This window comes from Gopherus flavomarginatus, chromosome 22 (genome assembly GCF_025201925.1).
Source record: "Gopherus flavomarginatus isolate rGopFla2 chromosome 22, rGopFla2.mat.asm, whole genome shotgun sequence".
Classification (NCBI taxonomy): Eukaryota; Metazoa; Chordata; order Testudines; family Testudinidae; genus Gopherus; species Gopherus flavomarginatus.
The window spans coordinates 6,597,084-6,610,549 of record NC_066638.1 but is presented as its reverse complement, the minus strand read 5'-3'; the positions used below and the strand labels follow the sequence as shown (position 1 = coordinate 6,610,549).

General features: G+C 46.8%; 1 protein-coding gene across 6 annotated transcripts in view; it reads left to right on the top strand.

The window, feature by feature from the left end:
* The window catches only part of SPOCD1 (SPOC domain containing 1), a 33,638-nt gene extending 22,335 nt beyond the window's left edge, over positions 1–11,303 (top strand). For 4 of the 6 annotated variants that reach the window (XM_050932397.1, XM_050932394.1, XM_050932400.1 and 1 more), the window contains 6 exons: positions 693–810; positions 1,458–1,602; positions 2,799–2,952; positions 6,049–6,138; positions 7,120–7,306; positions 9,256–11,303. In XM_050932397.1, coding sequence (XP_050788354.1) covers positions 693–810; positions 1,458–1,602; positions 2,799–2,952; positions 6,049–6,138; positions 7,120–7,306; positions 9,256–10,301 — 1,740 coding nt within the window. In that variant the 3' untranslated portion in view covers positions 10,302–11,303. The remainder of the gene's footprint in view (positions 1–692; positions 811–1,457; positions 1,603–2,798; positions 2,953–6,048; positions 6,139–7,119; positions 7,307–9,255) is intronic. The other 2 variants (XM_050932398.1, XM_050932399.1) reach the window with 2 other exon arrangements.
* Positions 11,304–13,466: the final 2,163 nt, after the last annotated feature.

The following is a 13,466-nucleotide window of genomic DNA, read 5'->3' as shown; positions in this document are numbered from 1 at the left end:
TCAGGAGAAGCTCTGGGAGTAGAATACAGGCGGCCTTCAGGTCATTGCTGAGATAAGGAAATCTGAATAGTGATTTTCTGCACTATAATGGGTTCTGGTCCAGTATTATTATTATGATTGTAGTGCCTTGGAGCCCTAGTCATGAACCAGGACTCCATTGTGCTAGGCACTGTACAAACAGAGAACAAAAAGGAGGATCCCTGAGACCAGTCCTTCATTAGCATAAGAATTAAGTATAAGGGTAAGGATTCATCCCAAAGTTTGGCTTTTCTAGAGGGCTTCAATAGATTTGTGAGCCAGATTAGATCAGAGGCTCTTTTTTACAAGTGTCTTGTGCTGTTCTGATTTATTATAAAGGGGATGGATGTTGTGTGTTGACACTGTGTCTCCGGTTATGGTTAACGGATAGTTTGCTACTAACAGAAGGGGGCGCCACCCCCGATTGCTGTTTGATGGCCATAGGCCTCTTTGAAAGATGGGAATCTGGAAAACAGCATTTCCATGGGGAAGAGTTGGGAACTCCCCCATGTCTTTCTTCTAGAGAGCCTGAGTGACACCAGCAGGTGAATGAGGAGGGTGTGAATAGATACTCAGCCACCACTTCCTGTAAGGCTGTTTGGGGAGCATAGGCTGGCTCCATGTGAATGAAGGTCAACATGTGTATGCTAGTGACTGTCGTATGTTCCGTTTAGGGATCAGCACTATGTATGGACAAGAAATCTATTTCCCAGCCCGCTGCGTTGTCCAAAAGAGACACCACTGAACAGCACAGGAGTCACTTACTGGACCTAGACTGCCTTATCTGTACAGGTAAGTAAGCTGGGAGAAGGGATTTGGTTGGTTAGTATTAGAAATATGAATTCAAATTCTGTCCTGCGTAACCTTTCTCCATGTCACAAATGCATCACGCAACTGGATAGAATTGTTCAAGAGACCCAGGACCGAATTAGCAAGGGATGTTTCTTGTTGAGGAATGAGGTGTATCGGTGGTTTGTACGTTACCAGCCTCAGATGATGCCTGGTTCAAGCTAGTGTTATTAATCTGTCACTCTCATGATCCCTAAATTGAACTGTAAAAATGTTGATATACACAGGCAAAGAAAGTGGGGAGAGCTTGAGAGAATTCAGCAGGACTCATGCTTGGGCTGGAGGCCAAGGAAAGAGCTTTATTCCTCACTGCTAGTCCCAGCTCTTTTCAAGCCAGATCTAGGCAGCATGGATGAGTTTATGGTGTGTAAACAACCAGGGCAGTATAGTGAGGACCTTACACTTGCTGACGTCCTGGGCAAATGTTATCTTTGGCCATAACACAGTAGAAAGTGTCAATTTCGAGATTATTTCTGTGTTTATAATTCAGACATTCACATTGAAATGGAAATCCACCTTGCAATAGAGCACTGTTCTTTCTCTTGTGATCAGAACGTACAGAAACATCTTTGTTTTATCTGACTTCACAGAAAGGATGGCTCCTGATGGTGAGAGCGGTTTTAACCCACTGCAGAGCAAACCAACCTCAAAGAAGAAGGCAGAAGACAGCTCCAGAAGATTACATTCAACCAGTGTCTATTCATACAAAGAGAGAAAACATTTGGAGAAAGACAGGTCTTTGTGGGAATGTATTTTATCTCACTATTGTGCGTTTTGTTTTAACATCTGGCCTGTATATTCTCCACTGTCCATACACTGATTTTAAAAAGGGCTGAGAAGTTCTGTAATTCTGCAATGTAAGAGGGGTCGAAACCAAAGCTCCTTGGCATAAGCTGTCGAGTTGCATTAGAGGAGTGGGGTGATTTGCTGGACAGATCCCCACCTCAGTCATGAAGAGGGTAAGGAGCTCCTCTGGGCATAATCAGACCCAACTAGGCGACTTGTCAAGCCAGTGGATGGATGGTTTCTTAAAAGGGAGGATCCCAGTTCAGTGTGGGAGTTCATTTTGAAGGAATAGGGCTGGAACTCAGAGTTCAGCCAGGGTTACTCACTGGGGAAACTGTTTGAGAGCCTTGGGTGCTCATACCCTGTCAGAAGGGAGACAGGCTGGTTCTTCTCTCTTTTCCTCCTTTGCTTTCTGAAGGCCCTGGACTCTCTTGTGGGCTGTGGAAGTTTACTGCCTTTTTTGTTTGGACTACCTTAAATCACCCTCACAAGCCCCCAATAATGGAGCAGATGCCCTGAGCAGCACAGCTGGGGAGCTGTGCTCCAAACCTCAGGACAAACCCACAGCAAAACTGTAGTCCAGGAAGGGAGCTCTGAGACAAGACTGGTGCCCAACCTCACCCCAGGGAGGTGCCAGAGAGATATAACATACTACAGGTGGGGTTTATCTTACTTTGAAGCCTCAGGTATTGATCTGTGCCAGAAGCAGGATGTTGGACTAGATGGACCAGTTGTCTGATCTAGTACAGCAAATATTATACCCCTACGTGACCGTTTTGCATCATGTGGTGATGGAAAGGGGTAGGGGAGAGAAAGAGGTCTGGAAAATGGAATTCATATCCCCAAGTCCTGCCCTTTGGGTTTTCATTTGTGGCCCCTTCTAAAAGGAGATGGGCTGGAGCAGGAACCATTGTCAATCCCTTATACAGGGAGGAGAGATGCATGTTCTGTACCTCCAACTTACATGTTACAAGGTACAACAGAGGTAACAAATCAGATCAGGTGGCAGTCTCCTTTCCCCTCCTTTAAAGGGCAAAATGTGCAGGAAAAGAGGTGAAGTTACTCAGGAAATAAAAGCATATGGAATATCCAGACCTACAGGAATGACTCCACTGTATAATACACACAAACTTGTTCTGTTTTAGGCCTGCCTCAGTTGATGTCCTCAAGAAGAGTCCAAGGCTACAGAAGCAAGTCAGAGACACTGTGCTGTGGGAAGGATTCATTCAGATGTTCAGCATTAAACAGTTTGCCGCAAAAGCGTATCCTGTTTCAGGCTACGGCACTTGCCTCATTCAGGTATGACCCTTATTTTCTTATACATAACAGGAGGGATTGTCTATGTCAACAAGACTGTTTATCTAATAAAACACCACACGTTTCTTGTAGCATTCCACAGACAAGGCATCAAAGCTCAGATTCTTACATCAAGTTGTATCACGTGTTTTCACACTATAGACCAGTGGTTCTCAAACTTTTGTACTGGTGAACCCTTTCAAATAGCAAGCTTCTGAGTGAGACACCCCCAGTATAAATTAAAAACACTTTTTAATATATTTAACACCATTATAAATGCTGGAGTCGAAGCAGTGTTGGGGGTGGAGGCTGACAGCTCGTGACCTCCCCATGTAATAACCTCGCGACCCCTTGAGGGGTCCCAACCCCCAGTTTGAGAACCTCTGCTATAGACCAAAGTCGTGTGGCCCTTACGCAGTTATTACTCATTTGTTCCTCATAAAAACTCTCACTGAAACCAAAGGGAATTTGTCTGAGTAAGAACTGATTAGTAAGGACCTCAGCATTTGGCCTGTGGTTGGGACAATAGGAAAGGGGAAACATCTCTGAGATGTCATAGGATTAGCTAGGTGCCTGGAGGATTTGCAGTGATTTGAGGGTTTTTATGCTCAACTCCAGTTGAACTCCCATGGATTTGAGACTATGGACTTTGAACTGAGTTTTCACTTGTACAAGCAGGAACTGCTGTAGAATGGCAGAATCATAGGAATTAAAAGTGGAGAAGACCAGTTATAGCATCTAGTCCATTGCTCAAGGCGCCAGTGCAGGACCGTTCCTTATATTTTCTGAGATTAAAAGGAATCTCAGAAAGCACAGTTTGGGTTAAAAGGGTTCACTTTCCGTTATTTGTTTCTGATCTAAACCATGCAAAGTGTGCCCAGATACTAGGGTGGTGGCCTTTATAAATGTGAAAAAGATTACTACTAACAAATAATGATCTCAGTAGGGGATTGCTTGAGTAGGTCTTGAGTAAGTCTGCAGAATATCAAATAATAAGTACTAATTCTTCTTTGAGTCCTTGCTCCTGTCGATTCCATTCTAGGTGTGTGGCCGCTCCCGTGCACAGTCGTAGGAGACTTTTGCCTTAGCGGTATCCGTAAAGTTGGCTGTGGCGCCCCCCTGAGTGCTGCGCCCATGCATCGGCATATCAGGCACTGCGGTTCCTGTGCCCTCTCAATTCCTTCTTACCGCCCGTGGTGGTCAGTTGGAGGGCCTCTCGCCCTTGCTTCGCAAGTGGTCAGCAGCAGAACCTTCTCATCTCGCCGTGAGTGGTCTCTCCACCCCAAAGGGGTGGACATGATCTTCCAGAAGTGGGGATCTCTCCAGGTGGACCTGTTCGCAACTCGCCAGAACAGGAAGTGCCACGAGTTCTACTTGTTCCGGGGGCTCGACAGGGACTCTCTCTTGGACGCCTTTGTGCTTCCTTTGTCCTTTGGACTCTGATGTACGCGTTCCTGCTGGTGCTCATTGGTCTACAGGGTCCTCAAGAAGATCAGGCAGCACAGGGCCACGGTCATACTCATCGTCCCGGCTTGGCCTTGCCAGCACTGGTTCAGCATGCTCCTGGATGTGTTGGCCCCGATGCCGCTGCCCCACTGGCACAGAATCACAGCAGGCTCTTGCACCTGAACCTGGCAGTGCGTCACCTGACAGCTTGGTTGCTCCATGTCTGAGTTCTGAGGAGCAGAAGTCCTCGGCCCGAGTCCAGCAGGTCCTGCTGGGAAGCAGGAAGCCCTTCACTAGGGCCAGCTAGCTGGCCAAATGGAAACATTTTACATGCAGGGCTTCAGCCCAAGAGGTTAGGCCTGTGCAGGCCTCGCTGCAGCTAATCCTGGACTACCTCTTGCATCTTAAACTTCAGGGGCTGTCCCTTTCATCTATTAAGGTCCACTTGGCCGCTGTATCAGCCTTTCACCCTCCGTTCCAGGGCTGGTCGGTCTTCGCACATGGCATGACAGGCCAGTTCCTGAAGGTTCTGGAACAACTCTACCCTCAAGCCTGGGATCCTGTCCTTTCATGGGACCTTAACCTGGTGCTCACGTGGCGCATGCAAGCTTCCTCCAAGCCCTTGCGTCCTCTCTTCTCTCCTGGAAGGTATCGTTCCTGGTGGCAATAACTTCTGCATGGAGGGTTTCTGAAATTAGGGTGCTTACCTTGGAACTGCCATATACCTCATTCTTCAAGGACAAGGTCCAGCTGTGGCCACAGCTGGCTTTCCTGCCCCAGGTGGTTTCCCAGTTTCACGTGAGCCAGGACATCTTCTTGGCAGTCTTCTGTCCAAAACCTCAGAAGTCCGAGGATGAACATAGGTTGCACTCCCTGGATGTCAGGAGAGCGCTAGCCTTCTACATCGAGAGGACCAAGCCATTTCACAAGTCGACGCAGTAGTTTGTCATGGTGGCAGATGAGATGAAAGGTCGTCTGGTGTCCACCCAGAGAATTTTGTCTTGCATCAAATCTTGCATCCGTTTCTGCTATGACTAGGCGAAGGTGCCAGCGATTGTCACTGCTCACTTAACTAGAGCGTAAGCCTTGTCAGTGGCCTTCCTGGCCACGAACCAGTTCAGGATATCTGCAGGACCACTACCTGGTCATCCATTCACATGTTCATGTCTCACTGTGCGCTTACCCAACAAGCTCGAGATGATGCTGGCTTCGGCAGAGCAGTACTGCAAGCCGCACAGCCGTGAACTTTTCGCCTACCTTCAGGGATACTGCTTGTGTGTCACCTAGAATGGAATTGGCATGAGCAAGCACCCAAAGAAGAAAAAATGGTTACCCACCTTATTCGTAATGGTTGTTCTTCGAGATGTGTTGCTCATGTCCATTCCATTACCTGCCCTCCTACCCCTCTGTCAGAGTTGCCGGCAAGAAGGAACTGAGAGGGCGCAGGGCTGGTGGCGCCTGATATACCGACGCATGAGCATGGCACTCAGACGGCGCCACAGCCGACCCTATGGGTACCACTAAGGCAAAAGTCTCTGATGCCTGCACGTGGGCGTGCACACACCTAGAATGGAGTGGACATGAACAACACATCTTAAAGAACAACAGTTATGAAAAGGTGGTTAACCTATATTTTTGTCCTGGTTTGTACAGGCGTTACCGGAGCTGATTCAGTCAAGGGGCTGTATTCTCCCGGAGGACGTCTGGGATTATTTAGAGAGCATATGGCCAGCTGAAGCCAAGGTATCCTTTCGAAAGGCTCTTGTTTTCAAGCGCTGAGGATGATTTGTCATGTACTAAGATGACTTTTAAGCATATCCTGGTTCCTTCAGCCTGTGGTCTAAGATGTCAGACGAACTGAGTTATATAATAATAACCTTTAAATATTTCATCACAGGAGAACTTAGCTGCTGGACACCAGAAGCAGCCTGCATTCATGCAGCGAAAATAGCTGTCACCTTTACATGTTTGAAAGCATGCCTGCAGAGGATTGCACTTTCCCACATAGTTACGATACCAGCAGGGACAATTTTAATGATTGCATAGAATGATATTTTGGATCAACTGAAACAAAAGACATTCTGTCCTTTTAAGTAGCAAGTAAAAGTTAATAGAATTTAGGCCCTAGTCCTGAGAGGTTCAGTAGACTGCCAACAACCACTGGGTTCAAGGATTGTGGCTGTGCATAAATATGTGACATGGATGGAAGACTCCTAAAGGTTTATTCCAAAGTCCACTGAAGTGATTGGAAGTCATTCCACTGTCTTCATTGAGCTTTGGATCAGGCCCAATGGGGTGAACTGACCTGACTCAGTTCAGGGATGTACCCATCTGCAGGTAAAAATTGTCTTTAGCATATTTTAGGCAAGATCTCGGTCTGTGCTGGTCTCTCTCGCTCCCCTGAATTTGTTCATACTCTTGTCATCGCCACACAGAATGTAGAGTCTGCCAGATTGTTTATGTGCACCAAAGTGTGGTTTGTAGGTTGTATGTGAGGTGATCACTCTTCACCTTACCAAAATGCAGTGAGTGAAGCACATGAAGAACGGCAGCGCTCCCGCAAATGGGATTAAGCTTGAGCCCTTCCAACATGCAAACAAGTTTCTAGATGCCTTGCGTTTTTCAGTCTTTTTTTTAGAACTTCTTTACTGCTAGATGAACAATGTTAGCCGCACTGTGTTTTCAGGCAATCCACGCAGTCTCCTTCCCCTTGTGTTTGTTTAGGAGATGAGCATGATACGATTCTGCCCTGCCATGACCAAAGACTTCAACACTTACAACATGCTGTACTCGTATTTGAACAACAAACAGAGATACGGCATTGTGAACAGCAACCAGATGGAAATGTTCATGGTACCGCTGGCAGCCTTCCAGCCAGTACCTGCCAAATTCCATCCACTTGGTGGCCCAGGTATGGATTTGAAACAAGCTGGCTTCCCTTTCTGGTGTGTGCCGCAGAGAGGCTCAGTGAAATAACTTGCTGCCTTCAATCTGAGGATCACAGGTTCCAGTGCTATAAATAATTCAGTATAATATAATCCACAGCTTTACAGGGTGTCAGAAAGCCAGGGGCTCTATTTATTTCTCAGTGAAAGGCAGATTTGAAAAGTAGGGTTGGGCACTCGCATGTCCTTTGCTATAGAAAAATGCACTTAAAATATGAGTAGTTGCATCTTGTGATGCATGGACGTCTATAGCCCTGTGTTGCATATGAAACGACAGAGAGCCAGTGGCTCTGATTGACACTGGCACGAGGAGAATCGGGAGTAACTCCGTTGAGGTAAATGGATTGACAGCAATATAAAATGAGAGTAAATGAAAGGCAAATCAAGCCCAGTAATCCCACATTGTCCTAATTCCTATGACATTTAGTTTCCCTGCCCAGCTTTGTGTCACATGACCTGAGGTAACTGCCACATATGGCTAACGAAATGCCTGGTGCTTGCCTGCAGCACATCAGGATGTAAACTCATGTAACCCCTTGTCACATAACAGTGTGTTCCCACACAGCTACTCCTCGTGTGAAATGCCATTTGTCAGAGCTGCAGCTAATCCCTGTCCTACCTCCCATCACATGATGTAACAGCACGTAATCTCCATATCAGTCAGTGCACACTTGAACCCAGGCTGGAAACTGATGACATTTCCCAGTAATCATTGGCAGAATCACCTCTGAGGTGCAGCACAATCCACCGGTGATTGACCTGGCATCTGTCTCACCTCTCAGACAAGTGGGAACTCAGTCATCACGGAGAAGCAGATAGTTTTAATTATAAATTGTGTTACCTTGGTGTTCCTAATCTGGGACAGTCCAGAGCTCTGCCATCAAGATAGGACAAGACCAAGAGACTCTAATGTCTCCTGGACCATTTGAAATGGGCTGTACTTTTTTCAGCCATCGCACAAGGCAGGAGAATCAGATACCCAGCTACAAACCACAATGGTTGGAAATTGCAGGTCATCCTTAGTAAAATTGTCTTGGCGTTTAGCTGTGGTCAGCCACCCATCACAGAGTGGTCGGACTAACATTTGCAAACAGAAGCCACTGATTTCAAGTGAGTTTATGTGATTAGTGTAAGTGTTTCGTTTGAGAAAGAAATACAGAATTTGAAAGCAATATGTATTTTAGACTCTTAATTCTACTTCTGACCTAGATGGGCAAAAAAATAAAGGCAAATTTTTCTACAGCGGTCTCTAAAGTTGTGCCTGGAATTTTGTGCACAACAGTGTTTGCACATGCATGTTATTGTGTGCATGCAAAAACTTGGATTTGCATTCCACAACTGCAGATTGTGAACTATCTGGTTTGCGCATGTAACTGAAGCACCCCATGCACAAGTCCACTCTTTTGCAGGCCTGAGATTTTGATGTGAAAAACGTATGTGTAAAAACAAGCCTGCCCATAATTGGAGGCTCAATTTCAGAGGCCAAGTTAACGTCCCTTTTAAAATTTGGCTTTAGCCATTGAATGTAATTGCTGAGCTGTGGGTGAAGAATAAAAATTAAATCTCAGTGTAATGCAGAAAATATGCATGAGGTTAAAAAAATTACAAGAAAACCTATGATCCTTATTTATTTTTTTATTTCGTACTTACTCAGGCAAAGCTTCCATAAGAACATAAGAATGGCCATACTGGATCAGACCAATGGTCCATCTAGCCCTGTATCTTGTCTTCTGACAGTGGCCAATGACTATTGGAGGAAGAAATTTAGGATTTGTCTAAGTGAGAGTTTTGCCTCAGTAAGTATTCAGTAAAGAGTGAGACAGTACCTAAGGGTTTGGCCCAAAGTTAGGAAGATTCCAGCATAAATTGTGGAAAAGTCTTCCTTTAACACCATCTTTTTTGTTTGTTTTAATAGGTCTTGATGCAAGTCACTCTTGCTTGTTGCTGGGACTGATTCTCCCAAAGAAAGTCTCATGCGACCCCTCTACAAGTAGCATGGGGCCCAGCCTCTTAAGGGAAACAAAAAGAAAGACAGTGACTTTTAAAAATAACCTTGTGACCAAATGCTTTTCTCCTCCTCTGGACAGTTCTGGGAGCACCAAACTGGCTGAACCATTTCAACAGGTACCTTCCAGGGCATTCACAGGTAATTGGCTGTCTAGGAACGAGTATCCTCCAGCGGTTTTTCACAGCCAGGAGCCCTGTAATAATATGTTCGCTCTCAATACAGCAGTGGGTGAAGTCATAAATGGAGGGACATGCCATGCAGCATCTTCACACTGCCAAAACAGAAAGGAGGAAACAAACCAATCCATGCAGGATTGTGCTGTCCATTCACTTAGCAGCTTCTCCTGGATGGGAGGGCAGTCCTACAGCACGGCTCAGGAATCATTGGGAAGGCAGCAGAATATGATTGGGGGACATACGGAGTTTCAGGCTGATGCAGGGCCAGCCATGACACAGAACTGGAATCACGGACCATTGTCTTCATGCTCCTTATGCTCACATGAATGTGGTGACAATGTTGCCCTCGATGTCAACATGTTAGATATTCAGCAGTTATCAAGCATGTTGTATCCTGGAGTTGCATCTTCTGGTGGAGTTTCTCAGGTGCCATCTGTGCCCCATCTTGTTTCCAATGAACCTCTTGCTACATCTGACCTCCAAAATCATGCTGCAACTGGAGACTCCAATCCAACCATTCCTGTAGGGGAAGCGTTGTCTCTGATCCAGCATCTGGAGGCACTGGTGCAGTTGAATTCACAGATTCAGAACCAGACTCTTTTCCCACTTCCTTCGTTAGATCTTTCTGCAATCCTACAGGCAATCACACCTGGGGAATCTCAGATTGTTGGAGGATCCACATCTCCACCTGTCCAGCAGGAAAGTGGTGTGGATCCCCAGTCTCAGTTGACCCTTCCTCCCTTTTGTGGACCAGTATATCCCCCTTCTGGTTGTTAATTACACCATGTCCTCTAGGGAGCTCCACAGAGAATCATTTCTACAATTGTGTACTCCTGACATGAAAGCAGCATATACATAAAGAGTTTGCAACTCATCTTAAAAGCATCAACCTCTGGAATTTAAAAGGGCCTCCCCCAAACTTTTGAGAGTTGTGGATAGGTTGAAACATGCCCGTACGGTAAGAAGGCTTACAGAATTATTTCCGTGGGAACAGATGGAATAATGAGCAGCGCTCTAAATACATCAGTGGCCAGATATTGATCAGAACGGAAGAAGTAGGGCAAGTGTTACGATTACTCCATGTAAGTGTTTTCTGGTCACTCTGCTTTCTGTGGCCATTGAAAAGGAATTTTTGGCCATTTCCCTGTGCACTTGAGGGGAGGGGGAGTGACAGGGAAGTATTGTGCACTAAGAAAAGCGTGTGTGTGAGGGGGCAGATCTGAGGCTTACTGAGAAATAATGTGCTACTGAAAGAAGTGGTTTTTTTTTTTCAAATTTTTAATTCCACCCAGTCCTGGTGGTGGTTGGGGCTTTTTTGTGTACTAAAGGTTTTTAGATAACAGTTTTACAATTATACCGAGCATAAGGAGTTTCTCCCACTGGTAGAAAGGGACCTGCTGTTGAGGTGTTACTGGCATTTCCTTCACCAGCAATTGCAAAAAATGTTTTGTCTATTTACAATATGGTATTTTTTAAAAAAGGTTGATGCAGGATGTAAGAATCCAGAAGATGGGTGCGGGTTGTTAGAGGCACCTACGATGTAGGCACTATTCTTTTACACTATACCATGACCGATGTTTTTTAAATATTGTATTTTTACTTTGACCAGTAACCACTACTGCACAGTAACGCTGGAGACTTGAGTTCAAATATAGGCTGGATTCACATGTGACTTGCAATCTGAATCGTAGCAATCGCGATTGTTTTATTTTGATGTTATGGAACCTGTACTGTTTAAAAATGTTCAGAGTAAGAAAAATAAAGATTCTTTAGCAGTTATGTTTTAAAAGAGATGCAGAGCACTGTCACTGAGAGATTCTGGGCAAATTTGGAGCAGAGCTGATTACAGCTAGGTTTGAAAACAGTTGTCAGGATGGATTTCTGACAGATGGCCGTTTCCCAGCACAGTTTGTAGATAGCATTGTTTTAGCATGGTTTTATTGTCCCATATAGACAAAGATTTTTGTTTAGACAAGTGTGCTAATAGAAACAGATCAAGCCCAGGGTTAGACAGAAGAATAAAGAGCTTTGCATCTCAGTGCGGGGTGCTAGTATCTAATCCAGGGTCAGAAAGCAGTACCCTCAGGACCGGCGCTAGGGTTTCTCGCGCCCTAGGCGCACGGCCATTTCGCCACCCCCCGCGCTGATCCCGCGGCTCCGGTGGAGCTGCCGCAGGCATTCCTGCGGAGGGTCCTTTGGTCCATGGCTCTGGTGGAGCTGCCGCAGGCATGCCTGCGGAGGGTCCTTTGGTCCGTGGCTCCGGTGGAGCTGCCACAGGCATGCCTGCGGGAGGTCCACCGGAGCTGCGCGAGCAGCCAACTGTCCGCAGGCATGACTGCGGCAGCTCCACCGAAGCCGCTGACCAGCGGACCCTCCGCAGGCAGGCCTGCGGCAGGTCAACTGGAGCCGCCTGCCGCCCCCCCCCCCCCCCGGCAAAATGCCACTCCCCGAATAATCCTGGCGTCCTAGGCGATTGCCTAGGCTGCCTAAATGATAGCGCCGGCCCTGAGTACCCTGCAGCTGTCATCATGCCTGACATTGGTTTTTTGCAGCGTGGTTGTAGTCATATTGGTCCCAGTATATTAGAGAGACAAAGTGGGTGAAAGTTTGTCACTTTCGCCCGCAGAAGTTGGTCCAATAAAAGATATTACCTCACCCACCTCGTCTCTCCCGTACCTGACACACACTTACTGTTTGACTTGGAGCATGGGCAGGTGGCATAGGCCAGGGGAGGCTAAGTCTCCCTTAATCCAGGGCGTGGCTCTACCTCGAGGCCCCACCCTCACTCCCCCTTCCCCCGAAGCCGGCAGGGGCTCAGCTCCAGCCGATGGCCTAGGGCTCAGGCTGACCAGCGGCCCAGGTGTCGGGCTGGCAGCCAGGGGCTGGGATGGCCGACGTGGCTGGGGCCTGGCAGCTCAGGGAAGCTGGGCTGGGGCTCCAGCCACAGGGCAGCTGGAGGTCTGGCCATGGTCTGGGGGGACAGGACTAGCCTCTCTGAAGGGAGGGTTCACCCCCATCCATGACTTGGAGGATTTTTCCCCCTGATATTTAGCCTCAGTTTATTCTCCTTTTTCTTCCCAATCATCCTCCTCCATTCCATATTAACTAACCTCTTGCCCTGTGGTGTTCAGATTCTCAAACACTTGTAGGCTGTTATCACCTCTCCTCTTAGTCATTGTGCAGCCAATCTACTCAGTTCTTTTTTTAGTCTTTCCTAAACCCCTCTGATAATGTCTCCAGGCCTTTGTCACTGCTTCTCCCTCTCTCTGTTTGCTTCTGAATCATCACCCATGACATCAAGGTCGGCTCTTAAGATTAAAAAAAACCCCAAAAGAACAAGCAATAGCTGTAAACAGAACATCACAACTGCTCTTGGGATAGTTGCAGGCAACAGGTCCCAATGGAAGGCTCTGCTGTGAAGGCTGGACCTGAGCTGAGAATTCAGCTGTTAGTAATTGCTCCAGTGGGATGGCATAAGCATCTACAATCAGCAGTGGGTCCAGGTTAGCTTTGTTGTTTCTGTTGCATTAGTGCCCCATATTCACGCTTGTGTTATGTGGGCCTGATCCAAAGCCCCTTTTGGTTAATGGAAAGACTCTCATTGACTTAAGTAGGCTTTGAATCAGGCCCTCTTCCACCCTGGGCCCTGTGCATCCCCCCCACTCCCCCAGTTCTCTGAAGCACTGGAGCATGCATGGAATTGAAGGGTCTTTCGGGAGCCCACCTTTCCCTGCAGTGTTGGCAACCAAAACATAAGTGCATGGTGGTAGTGGATGAGAAATTGATAAGAAACGGCTCTGGTTGCTTTTACTCTTCTAGTTCAATGAGACACAGAGAAGTACATTCCCCTGTTTTAAATCTCCTCCATTTTCCCAATCCCTATTAGTTACAAAGGGAGGGAGGGAGGGAGGCACAAGCTGTATACCATATGATTTCTAACCT